General features: G+C 34.5%; 1 protein-coding gene and 1 long non-coding RNA gene across 4 annotated transcripts; one reads left to right on the forward strand and one right to left on the reverse strand.

The window, feature by feature from the left end:
• Nucleotides 1-1,014: 1,014 nt before the first annotated feature.
• Nucleotides 1,015-17,300, forward strand: LOC110778124 (RNA pseudouridine synthase 2, chloroplastic). Of its 3 annotated transcripts, none has more exons than XM_056828218.1 (9): nucleotides 1,015-1,382; nucleotides 2,315-2,371; nucleotides 9,741-9,884; nucleotides 10,609-10,863; nucleotides 10,975-11,177; nucleotides 13,593-13,671; nucleotides 14,607-14,782; nucleotides 14,866-15,106; nucleotides 17,086-17,300. In XM_056828218.1, exons 1-8 carry the CDS (start codon nucleotides 1,032-1,034, stop codon nucleotides 14,963-14,965), a joined length of 1,365 nt encoding a protein of 454 aa, XP_056684196.1. In that variant the 5' UTR covers nucleotides 1,015-1,031; the 3' UTR covers nucleotides 14,966-15,106; nucleotides 17,086-17,300. The 3 variants fall into 3 exon arrangements, with proteins under 3 accessions (XP_056684196.1, XP_021838373.1, XP_021838374.1); XM_021982681.2 differs by lacking the exon at nucleotides 17,086-17,300 and adding an exon at nucleotides 16,078-16,535; XM_021982682.2 differs by lacking the exons at nucleotides 2,315-2,371; nucleotides 17,086-17,300 and adding an exon at nucleotides 16,078-16,535 and having other exon boundaries at nucleotides 1,017-1,382.
• Nucleotides 17,301-20,173: 2,873 nt separating this feature from the next.
• Nucleotides 20,174-23,284, reverse strand: LOC110778126 (uncharacterized). Its single transcript, XR_002530674.2, has 4 exons — nucleotides 22,942-23,284; nucleotides 21,060-21,232; nucleotides 20,764-20,856; nucleotides 20,174-20,630 (listed from the first exon to the last, which is right to left on the reverse strand). It is a non-coding gene; the product is annotated as an uncharacterized lncRNA (long non-coding RNA).
• Between the last annotated feature and the right edge of the window lie 410 nt (nucleotides 23,285-23,694).

A 23,694-nucleotide genomic window follows, 5' to 3' on the forward strand; every position in this document is an offset into this window, starting at 1 on the left:
TTTTACTTTTGAAACCCAATTAAATTCCCAACTTGAAATAATAAATTCGTTTGGTAATTAATTAAAATAATAAATATTCTAATTAATTTAAAATACATTTAAATAATATTTAAATGCGATTTAAATTCCAAAAATCATAAAAATACTTTATAAATATAATAAAATATATTTATAAATACAGAAAAATACGAGGTATTACAGGTGGTTACCTGAGTTCTGGAGAGAGAAGAACTCCGAATTTTTGCAGTTGGGAAGAGAGAGAGAGAGGAAGCGTGAGGAAGTGGAAGTGTAGATATGTATTTATTGAAGTGATTGGCGGTTGGCTTCTCTAGACCATCATTACATCACACCGATCATTGGGAGAGCAGGAGGTTATTTCCTCCCTTTTTTCGAAAAGAAAACCCATTTTTCTTTTGAACTTCCCGGAACAAATTCAAAATGGGTTTGAGGACAATTGATAGGGGAAAAATTACCCTCCTAGTGACGTGGCTCAAATGTGCCACCATGAGACATACATGGCAGCCAACAAGGCGTGAATGGCGACTGACCAGCTCGCCTACAACGGTTATGTAAACAACAGCGGTTACGACAATGATTAAATAGGAGCTTGAGTTAAGGGAGGGGGTATTAATGGCTTAATTAAGCCGCCTTTTTGTACGTTACATCCTCATGTAAGGCCATATAAGGCCTCGAATTATCATTTTGTAAATAGAACATTGCTTCCTAATAATACACTCTTTTATGCTTAAACGTATTACTCTCATCATCTCGTAATTATCTTGCTCAAACGATTATTAGCATCTTTCTAAGACAAATTCGACTCTAAGCAGAATTTGTCCAGAACAGGGTTTATTTGCCGCATTTTCCCCCGTCAAATACCAATAACAATAACATTCGGGACATCGCTTGGATCACTAACTAGTTTGAGTCAGAAAAGTTTTAACTAATGCAAAATCACACGGTCACTAACTTGTTTGAGTCGAAAAGTTTAACTAATGCAAAATTGCAAATAGCCCAAAATATCCCGGTATATGCTGCTTCAGAGATATTATCCAATCGTCAGTGAAATTCAAGAAAAAGATAAAATGCTGGCGCTCAGTTCATCTCCCACATTCTGCCAATTCCCTCCGCGCCATACATTTCGATTTAGGGTTTCAACCCTTGTCAAAGCCCTTTCCTCCACCACTTCCGCCGACTGCAACGCCGGCGTAAGAACAAGCTATGAAGGAGTTAAATTGGAGGAGAAAGTGGCAGCTGAAGGCGCCGCGAAAACTAGGCTCGACACTTGGATTTCTACCAAAATTAACGGAATCAGCCGAGCTAGGGTTCAATCCAGTATACGCGCTGGCCTTGTATGCGTTAATGGCCGCATTGTCGATAAGGTATTACTCTCATCTCTCTCTAATTCATTTTCTGGATTGGGTTTTCATAAATTGTAGCTTTGCTGTGGTATTTTACTAGTCAAATTTTGTAATTAACAATTTGGTAATTGGTAGATTGCCGGTTTGGTAGGCGGTAATAAAAAGCAGTAATGTTAACGGATTTATTTCGTAATGGTAATGAAGTGGTGGAAGAAATGTGGGATGATAAAGAAAGTAAAAAAAAAATAATTAACACAGTTATGTTAAAGTTCCAAGTTTTGTATGAAGAGTTTTTCATTTTTCAAGGAGCAAATCTGCTACCTTTTGTTTTCTATTTCAGTGTTTGATTGTGTGATGGCTGCGCTATTATTCTACTTTTTATTCTAGGAGTTGTATTATCAACTAATGCCATCTCATTTGGACGACTTTACACATTACAACATGACAGCTATAACTGAAACAAACAGTGGTAGCTAGGAAAATATTACAGTGTATGCATCCATATAATAAGCTCCCAGGAACTGCAGTCTTGGTGAAATTGATCACATGTTTCTTCATCCCCTCCTCAAGTTGGACTTGGATGTAAGGGATCAGTCCCAACTTTCCCCATTGAAACTTGTGTTGTTGTTTAGATAATCCCTTTGTCATGATTTCATCAAGTTGCAGAGATGATCTGACAAAGGCAGTACTAAGGATACCATTTTCAACATGTTCTCTAACATAATGACAGTCCTTGTTTAGGTGTTTAGTCCTCTCATGTAAGACAGGGTTGTCAGCAATATGCATAGCATACTTGTTATCACGAAACATGGTGATAGGTAACATAGCTTTAGGTATATGGATCTTTAGAAATTCTAGGACACCATCAACCCAAACTATCTCACTATATTTCTGTATACCAAAATGACTCACAAGATGACTGAGAAACAGTTTTCTGTTTCTTTGTTTTCCAGGATACCAATGAGGCTCCTAAGAACACACACCATCCTGTTAAGGACCTTCCAGTGAAGGTACATCCGTACATGAACCGTTATCTGCATCAGAATAGGCGACCAGTTGAAGAAGGGAATGCTAGGATAGAACGATCCCCAATCAAGTATGCCTTTGAGATACCTCAAAACATGTAATGCTGCATTCAAGTGTGATTCTCTTGAGCAAGCCATGAATTTACTTAGTTGTTGAACAGAGAATGAGATGTCGGGTCTGCTCAAGTTAAGACATAGTAGTTACCCAACTAGCCTTCTGTATTTCTCAGAATCTCCCAACACATCTCCATCTTCTATAGAAAGTTTAGCGCTAGATGGAAATGGGGATGTTGCTGCTTTGCAATCCACCATTCTGTATGTATGAACAGATCAAATTTCTAACTGTTACAAATTTAGCAACTGGAGAGTAAGTGTGCGGTTAATCTTTCCCTTTCAGTTGTCTATCTACTCTAGCCACCAGTTTGGCTCTAAGCCTAATCTTTCCCATCTTTGTCATGCTTTATAAGTTTATTCTATACACCACTTAGAATCTATCACCTTTTTATCTGGTGGAAGGTCACAAAATTCCCAAGTTCCAGTCTCTTCCATGGCTCTAAGCTCATTCATAGCATCTACCCATCCTTCTTGACTGGCTGCTTTTGTGAATGTTACTGGTTCTGTCATCTTTATCACATTATTAAATGGAGCAATATATTCTTCACTGTAAGAATCTGAATCATCCAACTTGTATGCAGAAAATGAGGGTGATAGATCATCATGATCTGTCATATTACTAGGAGGTAATTTATATTGATAATCTTTCAGCTTATCTGGAATTCTTCTATCTCTCACAGACTTCCTCGTTTCAGGAGCATTAATAATCTCTATTCTTTGCTGTAAGGCATTTTCATGCTCAAGTTCTTGTTGTATTGCATGTTGCTGAATATCAGTGTCATTGTTTTCATTCCCTCCTACTGTATCCATCTGATTCAGAGTCTCATGATTAACTCCATTACCTTGATGTTCGTCAATTACATCAATCTCTAGTGGAGAACTTGTCAAGGGTTAATCATTTAACCTTGCGTTAAGTTCATTTCTATTTTCTCCTAGGTGTATGAAAGGAAATATGTTTTCCTTAAAGACTACATCTCTACTGACAAACAATTTTCTCTTCTCTAAATCATAGAGCTTGTATCCCTTTTGTGCATATGGATATCCCACCAGTATGCTTCTTATTCCTCTCTCATCAAACTTATCTGAACTCTTCTTAGTTCCACTTAAGTACTTACATAAACACCCTATTGTTCTAAGATGTTCATATTCTGGTTTCTTCTTCACTAACCTTTCATAAGGATTTTTCCACTCTATTAGCTTACTAAGAAACCAGGGGCGGACCTATGCAGACCTAATGGGGTCCCTTTGGACCCCATTATTAAAAAAAAACGTGAACTACAAAGTAAGAAAAAAAAAATTCCCATATTTAATGTCCATGGTAAGCTGCAATAGTAGAATTTTGTGTCAGAATGCTTTTTCCTTTTATAGCAAAATATAAGCTACAAGCACATGTCCTCTCAATATAAGTGTTGGTCACGTGAATTGAAGCCATTGAGTTGTTTTTTTACCATCTAATATTATAATGCTATTTCTCTCACAAGTCACTAAAAGGTAACTTGGTCTCTATTTGTTACGTGTCCCCTCAAACAAAGAAAATGTTCTTTACAATGTTAATTTTGCCTAATATGGAGTACTCCATACTCCGAGTTATGGTTTTATTGATTGGTTTAGGGAATCTTTTTAACATTTTTGTACGTAAATTCACGACCTAGCTAGTTGTTTTTTATGTATTTATTTAATAGGTATGGACGTATGGTAGCTTGACTAGGTTCAAAATACAATTATTAGTTGGTTAAAAATATGGTTAGTAATGGTTAGAATTTTTGGACCCCCATTTTATAAATCCTGGATCCACCCCTGTAAGCAAAAAATTAATGAGATGAGTTGCAGCCATTTTGCACTCACCCATAGATGCTTTGGTAACCCAACATGGATCCTCAAAGCTCTTTTTGATAAAGATCCATGACCCAACCTAGCATGCATAAGTGCATAACATCCAAAGTAATCGAATTATTACAGACAACAGATTTGTACTCCCTCCGTATTTAATTAAAAGATACACTTTGACCGGCACGTAGGTTTAGGAGAGTGAGTTGAATTTATTAAAATAAGATAAAAGTGGGATAGTGGGTGAATTATTTATTGTAGTAAAAAGATGACGTGAGTAAGTGTGGGGACTACAAGAAGGAGAGAAATATTAATATAATTGGAAGGGGGATCATGACATGCCAAAAAAGGAAAGTGTATCTTTTAATTAAATACGGCCAATTATAGAAAGTGTATCTTTTAATTAAATACGGCCAATTATAGAAAGTGTATCTTTTAATTAAATACGGAGGGAGTAGTCTCTAACAGAATTTGCAGCTAGAACATGTTGCTGCTGAATTTATCAGTAGAACTACCTCCTGTTTTTTCTCTTTCCAAGCTAAACTTATTTAGGCCATTCCCTTCCATTCCATAAGCCACTGCCACCATATGCTTGACCTTGAAAGGTACACCCATTCTCATCAAAAAGTATCCTTAAGCTGCTATTTTGGATTAGCTTGCTTAAAGAAAAAAATTATGCCTGATGTCCGGTAGGTAAAAACATTCAGTAGTTTTATTTCTGGTGCTAAAGTCACAACACCAATTTGAGTGACCTTTCTTAAGGTTTCATCTTGAAGTATCACACTTAGAGGCTTCTTTGTATTTTCAGTTCACTAAACAACTTCATATTTCTAGCCTTGGGATCCAAAGCCCCTGAATCTATTATCCGTGAATTGCAATAAAAAATATCGTGAAAACTGAAAGTAGCTGCATTTTGAGGCTGTAAGCTACTCATGTTGGATTTTCTATTGTGAGACCTCCATTTCCTTGTTTCTCCCGGAACGCTTTCATAACCTCTTGAACAACTGCAGATATGAGATTAATGTTGCTTGAACTCCGTTCAGCAAACTCATCAAAAGGAATATCACTCGTAGATTCCACTCTGACATATTTGCCAGTCTCACATTTTGCTTCCCTTTAGCTCATTTGAACCATTCAGGGTAGCCAATGATCTTGAACAACCTTCTTTGACATGACCCTTCATGCCACAGTGTTTGCATTTCATATCTACCTTAGCTTTCTTAAAATCTCTTTTCTGAAAACTTGCTAATTTGAAAGGCACTCAGTTTGTTGGACCATTTCCCCTGTGATTTGTTTCTGCCTCTCAACTTGAAGCACCAAGGTGTAAGCTTTGTTCAAAGGTAGAGTGGATCTACACCAGGAAAATTAGGTTTCATTTGATCATAGGTGCCATTCAGACCCATCAGAAGCTTAATCAACTTGTCAGTTTGGTTAAGTTCTAACATTTTCTTCACCAAACTACAGGTACATTTCTGCAATACACTACAGCTGATGAATCACTTCAAGAACATATAGTAATCACTAACGGATAGAGTGTTCCATTGAATTCCCATAGTTCTTTCTTAAGTTGGTAAAGCTGTGGAGCATTTGTTTGACCATATCTTTCTGTTAATTCAACCCGCACCTCTCTTGCAGACTGAATAGAGTTTATGCCACTCGCTATTTCAGGTTTCATATTAGCAAAAAGCCAAGATCTTACCATATAGTCACATTTGGTCCACTTTTGAATCTCATCTGCTCCCTCAGTAGGCTTTGGATGCTTTCCTTCAAGAAAAGCAAGCCTGTTCTTAGCTTCCAGAGTTATCTTCACGTTCCTGCTCTAGTTGAGAAAGTTATTTCCATCGAAGATTATGGTTCCTAAAGAAGTAGAAGCATTCTCAATTTCTCATTGACAACAACAAAGAGACGTCTTTTTATGGATTCAAGTTTGCATTTTGAGTTGATTCTCCCATTTTGTGAGAAAAAGATTGAAGCCTTTCACACTGAATTTAGTGAACAAGGGTTTGTTTGAAGCTTATACCAGGATAATCAACCATAAAGAAATTCGACACAGCTTTGTTAAAGTTTTAAGTTTTGTATGAAAAATATTTCCAACTAGATTAGGTCCCGTGCATGCACGGATATTCAAAAGTTATTATTCGACCATCTTTTTTTATAAATATTTAAATGGAATATTTATCCCTTAAAGTTAATGCGTAGTTAATAAATCATGAGCATATTCATTTAATAATATAATACGCAGTTTCCTCCCTACTACGTATTATTTTTAAAAATTATTATTAAACTATCCTATTACGTATTATATAATTTGTATGTTTAATATGATAATTTGACCAAAATATTCGATAGGCTTAATATGTTAATTTTACCTATGGAGTATTTTGATTAAATATATTTTCTATTATTCATATGACTATTTGACTAAACATATTACCAAAATCTTCTAATACTGACTTTTTTCTCATACATAAAGAGTCTATACAAAGGGAAAGAAAATAAATTAGATTTTTTTTAGGAAAGTGACTTTTGGCGGGAAAATATTGCACCAGGAAATGACATGTGTCATTCCTGGTGTCTGTTTTAGTATAATGTAATAGATTTCAAGAAGCAAATCTGCTACCTTTTGTTTTCTATTTCAGTGTTGAATTGTGATGGCTGCGCCGTACAACCTAGGAATAATGACCTAGTATTCTACCTTTTATACAAGGAGTTGTCCTATCAACGAATGCCATCTCATTTGGACAGCTTTACACATGACAGCTATAACATACACACATAAATTGGTAGCTAGGAAAATATTACAATGTATGCATCCATGTAATAAGCTCTAAGGGACTGCAATCTTGGTTAAATTGATCACATGTTTCTTCAGAAATTTTGAAATATTGATTATTAAAGGCAAAATTGACGTACTTAATCCAAAATATTGGTGTATAATTTCTATGACTAGTACAATCTCCAAAATTCTCAGCTGTCAATTATCTCCTAAACCAGAATTTTCTCCAAATTAGCGTGTTGTTTTGTGGTTTGTTTCCAAGAACATATGTCTTTTGCTTTCCTCCACTCATCATCACCACTTGTGTGATCATTATCAGACCCAACCAACTCCTCTTTAAAACAACAGCTCAAAATCTTCATCCTCCTCCTATAACCACTCACTTGTTGTACCATTTGATTTATTTTAAATTTGTATTTGAGAGGAATTTTATATTTATGTTTTCACGTTATGAATCATACTTCTCATTAAGCTCGTTAATACACCATGGACGGTCACTACATATTTCAACTCTTCAAGGATTGGATAATTACATTGACCCTTTTGGTAACTAAATCTTTAGTAAGAGCTTTTGTTTGTCATGTTTGGTCTGTATTACTTTTACTTGTGACATTGGTGGCTTTTTTTGTTGTGCTTTCAAGTTCACCTATATCATGTAATACATATAGGGTGATGCATCCAACCTTTTTCCATCACTACATGTTTCCAAGACTTCTTTGTCTTAAATCTTTCTCAACCCATCCTCTAGTGTTCGAGTAGGAAATATAATGGATAGGGTCTGGTTAGGGTCTAGTAATACACGGACCCGAGCCTTAATTTTTTACCTATACCCATACTCTACCAGACCCAATTCTAGGGTTCGAAATGAATCTTTCGCCTATTTTTTCTATAACTTTATTGTCTATTTTTTTAATATAATTGTATGTAATTTGCAAAAAATAAAAAAAATGCAAGACTGACGATTAATTTGACATTTAAAACAAATAAAGATCTAATTGAATAATAGCTCCACAAACATCTTGTCTTTCCTTAGGCACATTACAATTTAAAGTACTAAGTTCACAAATCACAAAATTTTCAACTACACAAGATCAATGATAGTTAATAGTCTTCCAGTTAGTAGTCTTCCTCCCTATCACCACTGACTTCTTCATCAACATCCTACAAAAATGTTTGAGGTTGGTCTTTGGTACATGGCTGCCTCACTTGCTTGCGGGTGGGTCGCTGTAGGAGTTTGAGGTTTCTTTCACTCACGGAGTTTGGGTAAGCTATAACTCTGGAAAAAAATTCCCCGGACTGCTAGAGGCTGTCAAGGATTCTTACGGAATTTATGCTTAGGGTTTTATTTTGTTTTTGAATTTGTTTATAAAATTTGAAGGGGTCTAGTTTTGGGTATGGGTAGGGTCTGTTAAGGTTCCATGGGTAGGGTCCGGATCTGAACACATTGGACCCTTACCCTATCCTACCTGATACCTCATAGACCTCATACCCTACCCTTGCTGGGTCTAAAAAAATAAGACACCAACCCTAATTGTGGGGTAGGGTCCTTAGACCCACTGCCATCCCTAATCCGAGATTGCAAGAAGTAAAGCTTTTTTTGTATTCTTATAAGCACCACATCTTTTAGCTAACTTAATCAACCACCAGTAACACAACTCATTAGGGCCTTCTCTTTCATACTCGTACATACTCTAAATTAGGAGTTTTTGCAAAAACTTCCATAATTCCTGCATAAATTAAGTTAACTAAAATAAATCTAATCCAAACTCTGGCAGATCATCATTAAATCATAACTATAAAATAATCATCACATCACAACTAACAAACCATAACCTTAATAATTTATATTTAATAGAAACTTACCTTTTTATTCAATTGCAGCACATTGGGATGTCCTTTGTTAAGCAGAAATTCCTCATTTTTTTTGCAACCTTGAGGTTTCATTCTTCAAGGGTTATGGTCGCATCCTTGTAGGGATGATAAAACAGAGATTAAGGAATGTAAGCGATCATAATAACTGAGATTAGTTTTTGGCGCTAATTGAACTCCTCGTGATGCCTTAATGATTAAACCTTACAAATCCCGCTTAATTTGTTACATTTATTAACCTAGAATGTATTTCCGTAAGAATCCTTGACAGCTAAGATTATTATGGTAATTATTTGAAGTTGGGATTATTTTTGTAATATTAAGAATAATGTGGATTATTTATCTAAAATTTGCCTTTATCAATCTCTTCAAGTGGTATACTCCCTCCATCCCACATTACTTGTTACACTTTTCTTTTTCATCCGTCCCACATTACTTGTTACACTTCCAAATTAGGAATGACTCACACTTATTATATTATCTCTTTCTTCCCACTAACAAAAGTCTGGTCCTCACACTGTCTCTCATTCAATTAAAAAATACCCCACTAACTCCTATCACATTTACTTTTCAATAAAATAACACTATAACCAAAAAAATCCCTTTTCACCTAAAACTTTGTATAAAGGTGAGTGTAACGAGTAATGTGGGATGGAGGGAGTACTAATTTTGGGACGGTCTAAAATAGAAATGCACCTTATTGTTTGTCCGAGATAGTCATTTTAAACTATGTTGAAATTCTCACCAGGGTGGATTTTGGTTTTGCAGGTATCATATGCCGTGAGAACAGGCGATGAAGTCAACTGCACTATAGCAAAATTGCAACCATTGAGGGCTGATGCAGAGGATATACCTTTGGATATTATATATGAGGATGATCATGTTTTAGTTGTGAATAAACCTCCACATATGGTAAGGATTACTAAGTCATGCTTTGTTGAAGGTCTTTCATACACCATTAATTAGCTGTGTTATCTTTTGATGTATACTAACTTTAGGAATATGTGCAGCGTGATAACTGTGTTTCTCCTTATTTAAAATTTACATAATTCTGGTTGTTATTTGATATGAGATCGTCCGTCGCCTAAGCGTTCTATGGTTTCTACTGCTGTATGGAAATTCGGAAAACTGTTACAGAGTATATCCTTATGGATTCTTTAGTGAGACCTCTCAGTTCATAACATTCTTGATCTCGTCCTAAATTTAGGCTTTTAGAATTATTAACATGTGATGAATGTTAAACCTTTCTCAACTTATCATGGGCGGAAAATTCAATGCAAGAGGGTTAATATTGAATTGTTTTCCTTGATATAAGAGGATCTTGTAATCTAGTTCTGTTACAGATTAAAGTATCAAACTTGTTTGTCATGCACCTTCCATCCTAAGAGTATTTTCCTGTTGGATGGAAGTACTACTAGAAATTTTAGTAGCTTCTTGATGATCAAAGATTCCAAAAAGTAACTGGATATAGTCAAAGACTTCCAGAATGATGTTTGTAACCAAAGACTGGTATCTTTAGTTGTGATGGATGCCTATTTCTAGCAGTGAAAGTTGTAAGATGTCTGATTCGGGGGTTACAAATTTCATCATCATTTCCTGCTTGGCTTAATACTGTGAATATCTGTATTGTCATCAGGTTGTCCACCCTGCACCTGGAAATCCAAGAGGCACTCTTGTTAATGCAGTTTTGAACCATTGCAGTCTTCCCAATGCTGCATTAACTGATGCTGAATGGCTTTCTGAGGCAGATGATGTTTCTGAGGATGATCTGAATATAGATGTCCATCCTACAAATCAAAGTACTTGTGAAGAGACAGATCCCTGCTCAATTCGCCCTGGGATAGTGCACAGGCTAGACAAAGGCACTAGTGGATTGCTGGTGGTTGCTAAGGTCTGTTTTTTAATTTATTTTTTGTGCAGGATGTTTTGTTTTTATTGCAACTGACGAGATGATGGTTCAGGCAAAATCTGAATATTGTACATGATTATGTTTTGTTGACAGAATGAACACTCTCATGCTAATTTGGCAGAGCAATTTAAAGCCCATACAGTTAACAGAGTTTACTTGAGTGTCACTTCTGGGCTGCCTACTTCTGCTTCTGGTCGCGTTGAGGTTCACATCGGTCGTGATTTAAATAACCGAATTCGGATGACTGCTATTACTGGAAATAAATACTCCGGATCTTCAAGACATGCTGCTAGTAGGTAAATTACGTCTCTACCACTGCATCATAACGTTCTTAAGTTCTGATAGAAGAATAAGCAGCGGATTAAAACAAAGGCTAGTTTACACAACATTGTACAGAGTACCTCATATACATAAATATTTTCTTTATAAGTTTCTTTTCCTTTTAGAATTAAAAGTCATTGGTATTTGTACGTATTATGTTACTATGGAGTAGATAATACCCGAACATGAATGGGTTTTTCAAATTAAATCTAGAAACAAAGTAAAAATAGGTGATTAGACTATAGTTTCTTATATAGTCAATTTAAAATTAGTATACATTTTCTATCAAATAAATAAGTACTCTGTACTTCACAATTGGAATGCAAATGAGCAGTATATCACAGTATCAAACTGTTAATGCTAGGCAGAAGTTAAAAAGTCGTAGAATAATTAATGATAGGCAAAAGTTAAAAAGTTGCAGAAGTAAATAAGGCTAATTAATGATTGGCAGAAGTTGGTTTTCTAATTCTAAAAAAAATGTGCAAGTATGGGTAGGAAAGTGGTAGTTTAGAGGGAAACAAAACCTCCACTTTAGTATTACGGAGTAGTATAATAGATAAATATGAATTTTTGATTTTGTTAGCCGACGCCAGTCTTTTTGGGACTAAGGCTTGGTTTTTGTTGTTGTTGTTGTTGACTTGTTGTTGATTTTTTAGTCGAACTAGTCTTTCTGGATAAGCAAGTGAAACCAATTCAAATGTGCGGGTACCTCAAACAGAGTCTCAACTATTTGAGAAAGCCTTAAATGTTACTTCCAATATCAAGGTTCACTAGTATAATTTTTTTTCCTGAAAAGGACCAATAATATGAAAATCTGCGGGGAAAAAAGTAAGGGAATGACAGAAAGGAAAGAAAAGAGAAAATAAAAAAGTTCTAGAATGGCAAGGAAGAATGGTTCAGAAAATACCAGGTAACTAGGTTCCGGAATTATATCAAGGTTGTTTTGTAATTTTGTTATGTAAAGACCATCTTGGTAATGGATTTGCTATTTATGGCGCCTTGGGAAGTTTATATGTAACATGTGTTTGAAAATCATATTACATTCTTATTAAAAAAAAGTGAAGTTATGCACCAAATGTTTCATTTTGTCGTGATGCGTATTGATAAAATTAAAAGATAAAAATTTCTTTACATAGCCTTGAGGGCTTTGTACAAGTTTGTATAAAGATAAATGAGAAATATTGCATTAAATAAGCATCATTACGCTGATCGATGTGCGTTGTGCGTTGTCTTAAATTTCAAAATTACTACGCAGTACTATGTTAGGATTTAGAAACATACTTAATACTTATATATACCCCTAATGGCCTCGTGTAGAAAAACCTTAAAAATTATGTAAAGAAAACTCATATTGTGGTCGCTGCTGCCATTTAGAACCTTTAAGTTCTTAACAAAATACCAAGGTAAGGTACCCTGAGTTTAACTCCCTCTATCAAAAATTAGGTGCCACAAATGCTTTTCAAAAGCCAAAATTTTCAAACTTCGACAGTATATTCTCTTCAATATAAGGGGGAATATATAGTCATGGAGGATTTTGTTATATTCATCTCAATTTGTAATTTCAATATATGCAACATTTTAAAATATTCCAACCCATGCTCAAAGTCATGTCTTGATTCTTGAAAACCATAATAAAATATTTGTGGCAACTGGGGTAGGGGGTAAAAAAACAAGTTCAAAACTCTCAAATTACAACGGTGAAGTGAATTTCTAATTTGTCATTTTGTCCCACGAGTCCGCGACAGCCATGAAACGCAATGTAACACCTGCCATATGTCCCACTTTTGCAGTACAACCAACCATTGCCATGAACGCGAATGTAATTGTAATATTGTATAATCTGTCTTTCCTATTGTTTAGTTAGTAAAAACTTAAGAAGTATATTGTGGAAAAAGAAAATGGTAAAGAGAGTGAGTGGGAGGAGAAAGGTGGTCAAAACTAGGAATTTGATAAGTGATGGTTAAGAACTTGTGATAAATAAAGGGTGCAGATTTCATGAGCAAGAAGAATTTCCATACAGAAATACGGGAGTGCAGAAGGTTTTGTACAACACATCCTTTATCATCCCTCCCCAAAGTAATTATGTTCCTTTCATTCCCCGAGTCTCGCCAATTCGTATTTTGTTTCAAGTGCCGGAAACTATAGTGAAATGTCATCTAAGACGGGCTGATGGATTTGGTAAGCATTATCTGTAGCTAGCCTTTGTAATGGGTCAGATTTGTGTATTATAATCTAAGGGCAGTGTATTTTAGATTTGATCGAGAAGTGTTCAACTAATTTTTTTCTTTAAATCAATCATATAAGTCAATGATACCGTTTGTGGTTTTTTGTCTTACAGTTATTAATTGATGAATACCATTTTATTTCCTTTCTGCATCCTGTACCTGCAGGTACAAAGTGCTTGAAGTATTAGCCAATGGTGGTGCAGCGTTGGTTGAATGGAGACTAGAAACTGGGCGTACACATCAGGTATAGGAAGCACTGCATAACTCCAATTTCTCTGACCCATTAGAATAAAGGATAAATAAAACTATTGATTTGTGTTCAATATATTAGCTGTTTATTGACTGCATTGCAAATCTGATATGGCTTTTGAGATCTCATCGACGGTGACTCGAGAAGGTGTGCTTTGCCACAAGCTAAGTGGCTATGAAGTCTGATAACCTTATTTTTCAGTCTAGCACTAAAGAATACAGAGTAATGATGATTATTTAAGCAGAAGCTTTTATCAGGCTTGTGGTTTACAAGAATCTTGAAAGTGTTTAGTAGTATCTGCGCTTGCAAGTTTCATTGGCTGTATAAGCTGCTAAGGTGAAACAACTAAAACAATTGTTGTTAATGTGCTTCAAATAATCAAACTCGTTAGTGAATTGTCGTCATATTCTTGTTTAGGTGGATCTGTCAGCTGTACTACAATTCCTGAAGTAAAAGAAAAAGATTGTGTATGGTGTGCTCATTAATAGTTTGTACTTTGTAGTATTGTATGTAAATATACGTTACTTTCCATTGGTTGGCACAATAATGTATGATCATGCCTTACCATATTACTTCACTTCTTATCCATGTAAAAGTGTGCCCAAGTTATTTCCTTAAACTTCCTTCTTTAGTTTTTGTTTGGGAGCAATTTATATTGCCTGAAGTTGTGCTTTGTGTAAAATAGATTGAAGGCGAATTATTACATGTTTACATGTATGATAAGAATTATGATCTCTTTGTAAAACATTGATTACTTGGCTTTGTTCATCAGATCTTATCTTCCAAAAATTAAAAAGTGAAGTTACTTTTTAATGTGGCCACTCAGTTTGTAATGTGATCTGGAAAGATGTGATAAATTGATCTGAACTTATTTTTGTATTCTTTCTCATAAAATTTGCTGTGTATTTCTTCCCTCCTGTTATTTGAAGATCCGAGTGCATGCAAAATACTTGGGCATTCCGCTAGTGGGAGATGAACTGTATGGTGGAACCAAGGACATGACCCTGTCGTTGCTTCGACAAAAAAACCCATGCGTTGGTCATTTACAACTCGACAATCTAGTTTCCAGCATAGAAAGGCCCTGCCTCCATGCTATGGTTCTAGGGTGAGATTAGAACCTATATCTTCCCTTTCCTGAAGTTGAGCAACAGATGTAAAGTACATAACAATTTTACTGCTCTTTTGTAGGTTTAAGCATCCGTGTACTGGCAAATACATGCACTTCTCATGCCCTCCACCTGTTGATTTTGCTGAAATATTGAGTCAGCTGCGCAATATCTCAAAGTAGAAAGATGCCCATACTCTGCTGATACCACAAATCCACAAGTACTTGTCAAGAACTCAAGATCCACTGAGTGGTGCTCCAACACACCCTTTCTTACAAGGGTCAAGCAAATAGCGACAGTGAATGTAGGCAACGATCAAGCAGGTAAAAACTAACCAATGCTTTGTATCACTTAAAAGAAATATACGTTAGACCATTCATTATATGCATTTAGGTTAGTACCAAGTGGACAGAGACAGAGCTGCTGTAGAGTAAATGTTTTTATTCAAAAACTCCATTGCATATACCTTTCACTAATTCCTCCCAATGGCCATAGCAAGGAACTATTATTTTTTGTTTGGGGGGGGGGGGTGTTGAGGTTTAAGTGCTAAAGTGATAACCTGAATGTCGAAATAATGTAGTAATTAAAACGTTTCTTATTTGGAGTATTATAAAGAAGATTGTTGTGCTGTTTATGTAGGGTAAAATTATATAATAAAAAAAGAAGACAAAAAGAAAGTGCTAATTATGATTTTTTTATTTTATTAGGTGAAAAGTATGCTTATGCTGACAACGTGACATTTAAGTTTTAGACTTCTAAATTACTTTATCAAATACATTATGTTTACAAAAATCAAGTGAAAAGTTCATAACTAAAAAAGTGGGATGTAAACTAAAAAAGTGGGATGTATAACTTGAAAGGAGAACTTAACCTGGAAGAAGTAAAAATAAAAAAAATGAAAACTCTGGGAATTGATCTCACGACCTCTAGCATTACACGTCATGACTTTGGGGATCTCCAACTACTGCCACTGAATAAAGAAAGTTTACTACTTCCTCCTTTCACTTTTAGTTGCAACAATTTGACTTACTACTTCCTCCTTTCACTTTTAGTTGTAGCAATTTGTCTTTCTCGCAGAACAATACACATTCTAGGCAAAAAGTGTAAAAGTTGATATTTTGAAAATATACATTGAAATGAATCTAACAATATCAACGATTGTATTTTACCTTTATATAAATCACCAAAATGGTTAAGAGGTACTTTGTGAAAAGTGCAAAAGTCAAACTGTTGCAACTAAAACTAAACGTGAACTGAGAAAATACATCATATTTACTGAGTTTTATTTTTATAGTTTCTTGTAGGGGCTGACAACCCTCGTATAGTATGAAGCACCGTTCTCCCTCATAGCTCGTTCACCAGAGGGGCAGATGCTTCCCCTTTGAACTGAACACGTGCTAGGAAGGGTGCATGTTCAACTGCACTTTTCTAGTTTTCTTCTGCGGAGGGGGTGGGAGGTTTGTCAAAGAGCAGTTTTTCAAGGACAGGCTTGAAGTTTATTCCTTGGATAGTGAGTAGTGCTCAAACTCTCTGATAGCTACTCTTTGCAACACCCTTTGCCCTACCATGCAATTCTAAGGGCTTGGTTAATCTATATTGCTTAGTAGTTTGCTCTTAATTGCACTCTTTGATTTCAGGATTATTTATAATGTAAACTAGTATAGTGCCCATGTGTATATTAATTATACTGAAAAATCTAAAACACAATTTATTCAAATGAGTAATACTAACTAGTGAACTCCTTTACCATTACACATGAATCATCACGCCTAATTTACTCTCAGTAGGCTGATACAGAAATTAAGGGAAGGGAACTGGTTGTATTTCTCATATTTTTTTTCTTTTTTCCTTGATTTTATGGTTAAGTTTGGGATTTGAGCATGACAAAAGAAGAAGGTAGTGGTAATAATTAAGACCTACTTTTTTGCTTCTCTCTTGCATATTTCTCGTGTGACTCACCAACTTGTTTTTCCTGAAATCTTATGCACAAAGGGATGGTGCAAGTAAAGAGAAATAGAGGGAATATAAAAGAAATGGATAAAAAAAAAAAACTAAAATCATTCTTCCATATCAACCGCCTAGTTACCCATCACCATAACCCGTCTTACCAGTTGCACTCTTCACGGCTCCGTGGTGATGGGATGACATGTATGTAGTCATGTTTCATTTTACCATTAATTAACTATTATATGCTCTCTTGATGTGTTATGTGAATTGAATTGGATTTTGCATAGTCCAGCTCTTGCCGCTACTGGACATCATATTGTCAAACTCTTCAGTTGACATGACATGTATTTGGTAGGGACTTCAACAAATTTTCGACAATGGAGAGGTGATATAAAATATAATGGACGGGCATTCACTTGAGATTGGGAATCCCAGTTAATTATATTGAGATTCTGTTATGAGATGCCTTGTTTAAAATACAAGTTAAAAATACAAGAGAAAGATGTAACGAGTGACAGCAGTATAAATAAGGAAGAGAATATTGAGATCATCAGGGAAGTGTCTTTTCTTTTAGATAATTGCATTTGAAGTAGATGGTTACTCTACTTCTTCTATTCTTGTTCATTTAACCCAAGCTAACTGACCACAGGGGCTCTTACCTTATCACAATTTTCATTAAATCAAGCAGCAATGGCATTTTGTAAAATTTCCACCATAACACTAAAATATTGTGCAGTAACATATACTTCTTCCGTTTTTTAATACTCGTAACGTTTGAATTCACATATTTAACTTTGACCATTGTTCGTGATTTATATGTAGGATAAAACATATTCATATTGGATCTTGTTAAATTCATCTTAATATGCATGTATTTTTAAAATATCAACTTTTTATAATTTTTTCTTAAAGAGAATTTAAGATATTAATTATTAAAGTTGTGCATTAACATACGTGAAAGTGATCAACGTTGCGAGTAAAAACAAATGAGGAAATACTACACATATACATCTGGAAAAATTGATTCTAAATATACTTAAGCGCTCTGTTTAAAAAGGGCCGATTTTTCGTTTAACTAAAAGTAACATAAATTTGTGGGCCTATCTTCTTTTAAAGGGCTCTCATCTACAATGACTTGCTACAACGAGTAATAAATTACAATATTTTTTAATCTTCTGGTTAATTTTATAAAGACAAAGTGTTTAATTTGTCTAGTGGGTTTTCATATTACGTGTTGTAGTAAGTCATTATTGAGGGGAGCCTTTTAACAAAAGAAAGGTCTAAAACATTGATTTATTCTTAGTTAAACAAAAAGTCAACCCTTTATAAGTTGACCACTTAAAAGTTGTATTTTTAGAGTAACTTTTTCATACTCCCTCCGTCCCGGAATACTTGACCTGTTTTCCTTATCGGGCCGTCCCTTAATACTTGATCTGTTTCTAAAAATGGAAATATTATAACAATATTATATTATTTCTCATTCCACCCCTATTAACCCACCTACCCCCTACTCCATACAAAAAATAATTAAAAATTCAACCCCTACTCTCCCCCAACCCCACCTTTTAACCCATCTCCCACTAACTACATTAAAATAATACTCCACTATCAACTACTACCTATTAAATTAAATAAGTCAATTCAAGTCCCTTAAACCCTGTGCCGGTTAAACCGGGTCGAGTATTCCGGGACGGAGGGAGTATACATTTATGGTATTACAATAAGCAACGATCTAAAACTCGTGATTCCCTATAGATCCCAAGGGAATAAACGGATAACTCCACTAGTAAGTGTAGTTAGTGGTTTCGTGCCAAATCAGGTTTGGTATGCAAGGATAAGTGCCATAAGGTGGATCAGAGAGCAAGATAAAAATATGATTGAGTCTAGAGTTTCTAATTAACTCCATAGTGTAGAGTTATAATATTAAGCAATTAGACATTAGATTTAAACCTCATCAAATGTCTAGACGGGCCAGGTTTGAGTCCCACTGTAACAAAATTTGCACTCTATTATATCCTAAAATTATAGTCCCGTTTTTCAAATCGGGTGTCTCAAAATTACAGTCATGTTTCTAATTTTGGTTATTAAGATCCTCACTTTCTCATGTACTATATTAATAAAAAAAAATGCATTAAAAACCCCACCCATGTATTATATTCTACTTTCCTATAAGTGCCATTTTAATCTTTGGTTACATTTGATGGTTGTGATATAATGAACTTACCTAATAGAGTTAAAGAGGATTTAAACGCGCATGGCTATAAGCCTATAACAATACGTAAAAGCGCTATAGAACATCTTTTATACTTGAGAAACTTTTGTGTGAGACCGCCTCACAGGAAAGACCGCCTTGTTGGCAGTCTTGCTGGCAGCCATGTGGGCGCATTTGCTGACGTCATGCTGACGTCAGCATATAATTTTTTTAAAAAAACAAATTTAATTTTTTTTTTTTTGAAAAAAAAAATTTTGAATTTTGTTTTTCAGGCTTAACTAATTAGACTTCAGGCTTAACTAATTGGACTTCAGGCTTAACTAATTGGACTTCAAACTTAACTAATTGGATTTCAGGCTTAAATTATTATTTTTTCGATTCGAATTTTTTTTTTTCGAATTTTTTTTGGAAATTAAAATTTTCAATTTTTTAGATATTAACTAAACTAGTGTAAAACATAACTAAAAGTAATAAATGTCATAACTAATTGAATAACAAAATAGTTAAACTTATGAGTCGATTAGTTAAACTTATGAGTCGAATAGTTATTATTTTTAAACAAACTTCTTATTAACTAAAACTCATAAAATCTTAACAAATTGATTTCATTGCTTAATTACTTAGTTTCAGTACTTAACTAATTGCTTTCATTGCTTAACTAATTGATTTCACTGCTTAACTAATTGATTTCACTGTTTAACTAATTGATTCCATTGCATAACTAATTGAATTCAAGCTTAACAATACTTTCTTTATATAAACTTATTGGTTCTATTGGTTAACTAATTGGTTCTATTGCTTAACTAATTGGTTTCAATGCTAATTAATTGATTTCAAAAGAAAAAAAAATCTTTATCAGTTATTAGATTAGTTTCATTCCTTAACTAATTAGTTTTATTACTTAACTAATTGATTCTATTTCTTAACTAATTGGTTTTATTGCTGAACTATTTAGTTTCATTGTTTAAAAATTGTGGTCTTAACTAAAACTGGTCTGAAACACAAAAATACGTAAATCAAACTCAAAAAATCTTAACTATATCCGAGATAAGCGTAACTAAAACTCAAAAATTCTTAACTAAAACAAAATTATTCACAACTAAAACAAATTTAACCACAACTAAAAAGATAATATTCTTAACTAAAACAAAAAAAAATCTTAACTAAAACAGCAATATTCTTAACTAAAATGAAATCAACATAACTAAAACAAAACTGTTCTTAACTAAAAGAGAATAAATGTTAACTAAACAATAATTGACTTAAATTCAGAAAAAATCAACTAAAACCATTTATTTCTTAACTAAATCCAACAAAAGCATTACTAAAAGATCACAGTTCTTAACTGAAACTAAAAAAAATTAAATCACCAACATCAACAACTCCCTTCGTTTGCCTCGCAGCTATGGCAAGACTGAGCACCTTCAGCATCAGGCGGCGGCTCATTCTTTCTCCACCTCAGCCACCACAGGCCCGACGCTGTTCCATTCCGCTCTCCTCCCATCTTCGACGGCGACGCGCAACCACAGCCACCAGCATCCCCGCGACTCTCTCTATCTCCTTCGCCGCTTATTATTTCTCCACCTCAGCCACCGCCACTCGGTCCTCCATTCCATTTCTCTCTTTTCCCATCTCCGACGGCTGTTGCGACAAGGCGATCACCGGCGCCACCTTCATCACAGCACCACCTGCTAGAAAAATAAAAAAAAAATCAAACAAAAACCTAAATTGTAAAATCAACAGAATTAATTAAAAAGCTGAAAAATCAAAAACCTAAAACTATTGATGAAGAATGGAGGAGAGATGAACGAGTTACGCTACCTCATTTCGAAGCTCCGCCATCAAAGATCTGTCAAGCTTATGCGCCGCCGCATTACCGAAGGAACAGATCTTGCGGTGGATGCTCCCGCTCACCTTCGATCGACAAAATTAATCAAATACAAAAACTAGAATCAACAAAGTTTTAAAAAAAATTAAAAAACCATAAAAGATCAAAAACCTGAATCAATCGAAAAAATCAATCGAAAATCGATCGAAAATCCAAGTCAAGATTTCGAAATTAAAACTACATGAGGAAGAAGAATGGAGGAGAGATGAAGAAGAGAGGTGGAAATTACCTTAACCACCACCCTGGCCATGTAACCATTAACGCGACCATTGATGGGCTGATGGCTCCTCGTGCAACCACGAACTCATCACAACGGTCAACGGCGACGCTAAATTTGTTCACTTCGCTGGCGTCGATCGCGGCGGAGATTCACTTTCTTGCCTCCGACAACCGTCATTAGGTCTGGAGAGGAGAGAGAGGATCAGAGTGTTTAAGAGAGAGAGAGGATCAGAGTGTTTAGGGGAGGGAAAAAAATGAATTAGGGTTTGCAAAAGGGAAGAAAAATGTCTATATATATTGCTGACATAAGCAGTATGTCAGTAATTACGTGTCACTATCAGTGCCATCAAGGCGGTCTTTCCTGTAAGACCGCCTTACTTAAAAGTTTGTATTTATACTTTGTAATATTCTCTCCTTCAATTTTGAATTTAGTTGTTACCATATTATTGAAGGAATTATGTCCTTAGACATTTCTGGCAATCACTAAATATAAAAAGAAATTAATTATGAAGATAATAAGTTAATTATTTTAGTAATCATATCTGCTTGTTGGAGAATATATGTGATTAGTAGGACAATATTGATTGGACCTACAACTAAAATATATTAATCCTATGAGGTCACACATTGCAACATTAGTTGAACAAAAGCAAACAATCCCATTAGTAGGCCTTGTACCAACCGACCATAAGGGAAAGGGCATGGAGATTTGACTCTCCTAATTAACCTAAAACTCTAATATTATATATTGATACAATATTAAGTTTTACGAACAACAAGTTAATCAGTAAATTTGAAACAACCCTTCCCTTGTAAACGCCCCTTAGACTACCACCAAAAGCAAGAGAAGTTTTTCTCTTCCGTTATAGCCGATGTTGGTGTTCAACTGGTGTTCGTGGACTAAATAGAGGAGTAACACTTGGGGCTCTAAGATATTCGAAGTTTGCATACAAACGGGAGAACACGCTATAAAGGTGATTATTGTTTCATTATAATCTGATTCATATTATTGTTATGTATGTGATCCTGTGATAGATGTTAGGAAATCATTTCCTAAAATTTCGCTTTATGCATCTATATTATCCTACAGTGGTATCAGTTTTAACCTCTTGCATAATATTTTGTGATCATGATTGTATGAAACATTATTATTTTAATTCAATTCAGGGAAGATTTATTTACGGCTTGAATTTACAAAGTTAACATATGATATAAATTGATTGGAATTTATAAATCATGCTCAAATTTTTTTATAAAATTCCGAATTTTTTAATGTAGGGCCGAAATTAAAAGTTAATTTTCCAAAAAAATTCGGAATTTTTTAAAATTAAATTCGTTAGATTTTAAATAATTTATTGGTTAATAAAAATCATGAAAATAATTTGTTAATAATTAAAGATTTAATTATTAATTTGTTAAATAAATCTACTGATCATCCCCTGATTTTTATATAGTAGCAGAAATTTTTTGGTAATTTTTCCACTAGTTTTCAGAATGTTCTATATTAATTATTGAATTTAGTTAATTTTTATGTTTAATTCGATTAATCATAAAATTTAAGGGTAACAGTTAAAATTTCTGATTTTATTTGTTAAGAAAATTTAATTTCAAAATTTTCGAAATTGTTATTTTTCTGAATTTTTTGAAAAAAGTAAGATAATATGCCCTAAATTTTGTATTATTATTAGATTTAATTTTAATAGAGATTATAAATTGAAATCTAATTCTTAAAAACCCTAAAATTCAGTTTAAGGTTTGTTGATTAAATCGAATATTTTGCCATAATTTTCGGATTATTAAACCCTAATTAAATTACTTAATCTTTACACAAATGTTGGATAAAGATTAATTTAAATTGGGTAATTGTTGCACAAATTTAAAGAATTACCCACCATGGATGGGTGTCCCCACCTGCGACGGTGGACCACGGTGGAGGGTGAATTAGGATCGTGTTCCGGCGGTGATTAGGGCGACGGTCGGAGGTATCGCGGCGAAAGAGCAACCAAACGCTGATGCTCTGTTGCTGTTGTCCTGGCCACGCTGTTGGTCTTGCTCCTGGCAGTTGCTGGTGGTCGGGTCGGCCGACGTGGCTATGTTATGCCCGTGGAAGATGACCTGCGACCTTGGTGGCTTCTGGCCAGCTGTCCATGTTGAAAGGCTTTGGGAAAGCCGTCCCCTGAAGTTATTGTTGCTGCTGCGTTTAACTCACACAATAAAAAAAAATTAAAATGGAAAATCATATTTTCTTAATTCAGGTTCAAAAAGTTGGAAAAGTTCCAAAATCAACCTTTATAAATTGAACAATTTCCCAAATCAGTTTTGATAATTTTAATAATATTTTATTATATTTTGGAAAATTATATTTTCTAAGTTGAGCATAAATTGATAAGTTTTCTTGAAATGTAAACTAGTGACTAATGAGATTATTCTAGCCATATTTAAATGTTACACCGTAATTGAATTAAAATAATAAAGTTTTCTAAATAATGTTAAACTCAAATTGTTTAATTTTATAATTGTTTTTGAATGGTTGTTTACTTATTACTCCCTCCGTCCCAGATTAGTTGTTACATTTTCCTTTTTCGTCCGTCCCAGATTAGTTGTTACACTTCTAAATTAGGAATGAACCCACAATTATTATATTG

This window comes from Spinacia oleracea, chromosome 5, assembly GCF_020520425.1.
Source record: "Spinacia oleracea cultivar Varoflay chromosome 5, BTI_SOV_V1, whole genome shotgun sequence".
NCBI lineage: Eukaryota > Viridiplantae > Streptophyta > Magnoliopsida > Caryophyllales > Amaranthaceae > Spinacia > Spinacia oleracea.

Excerpts from the sequence above, each read along its gene's own strand:
- LOC110778124 (XM_056828218.1), top strand. The coding sequence starts at position 1,032 with ATGCTGCTTCAGAGATATTATCCAATCGTCAGTGAAATTCAAGAAAAA. Across the intron at positions 1,383-2,314 it reads ATGGCCGCATTGTCGATAAG|GATACCAATGAGGCTCCTAA; the intron begins GTATTACTCTCA and ends TTTGTTTTCCAG. Across the intron at positions 9,885-10,608 it reads TGAATAAACCTCCACATATG|GTTGTCCACCCTGCACCTGG; the intron begins GTAAGGATTACT and ends TATTGTCATCAG.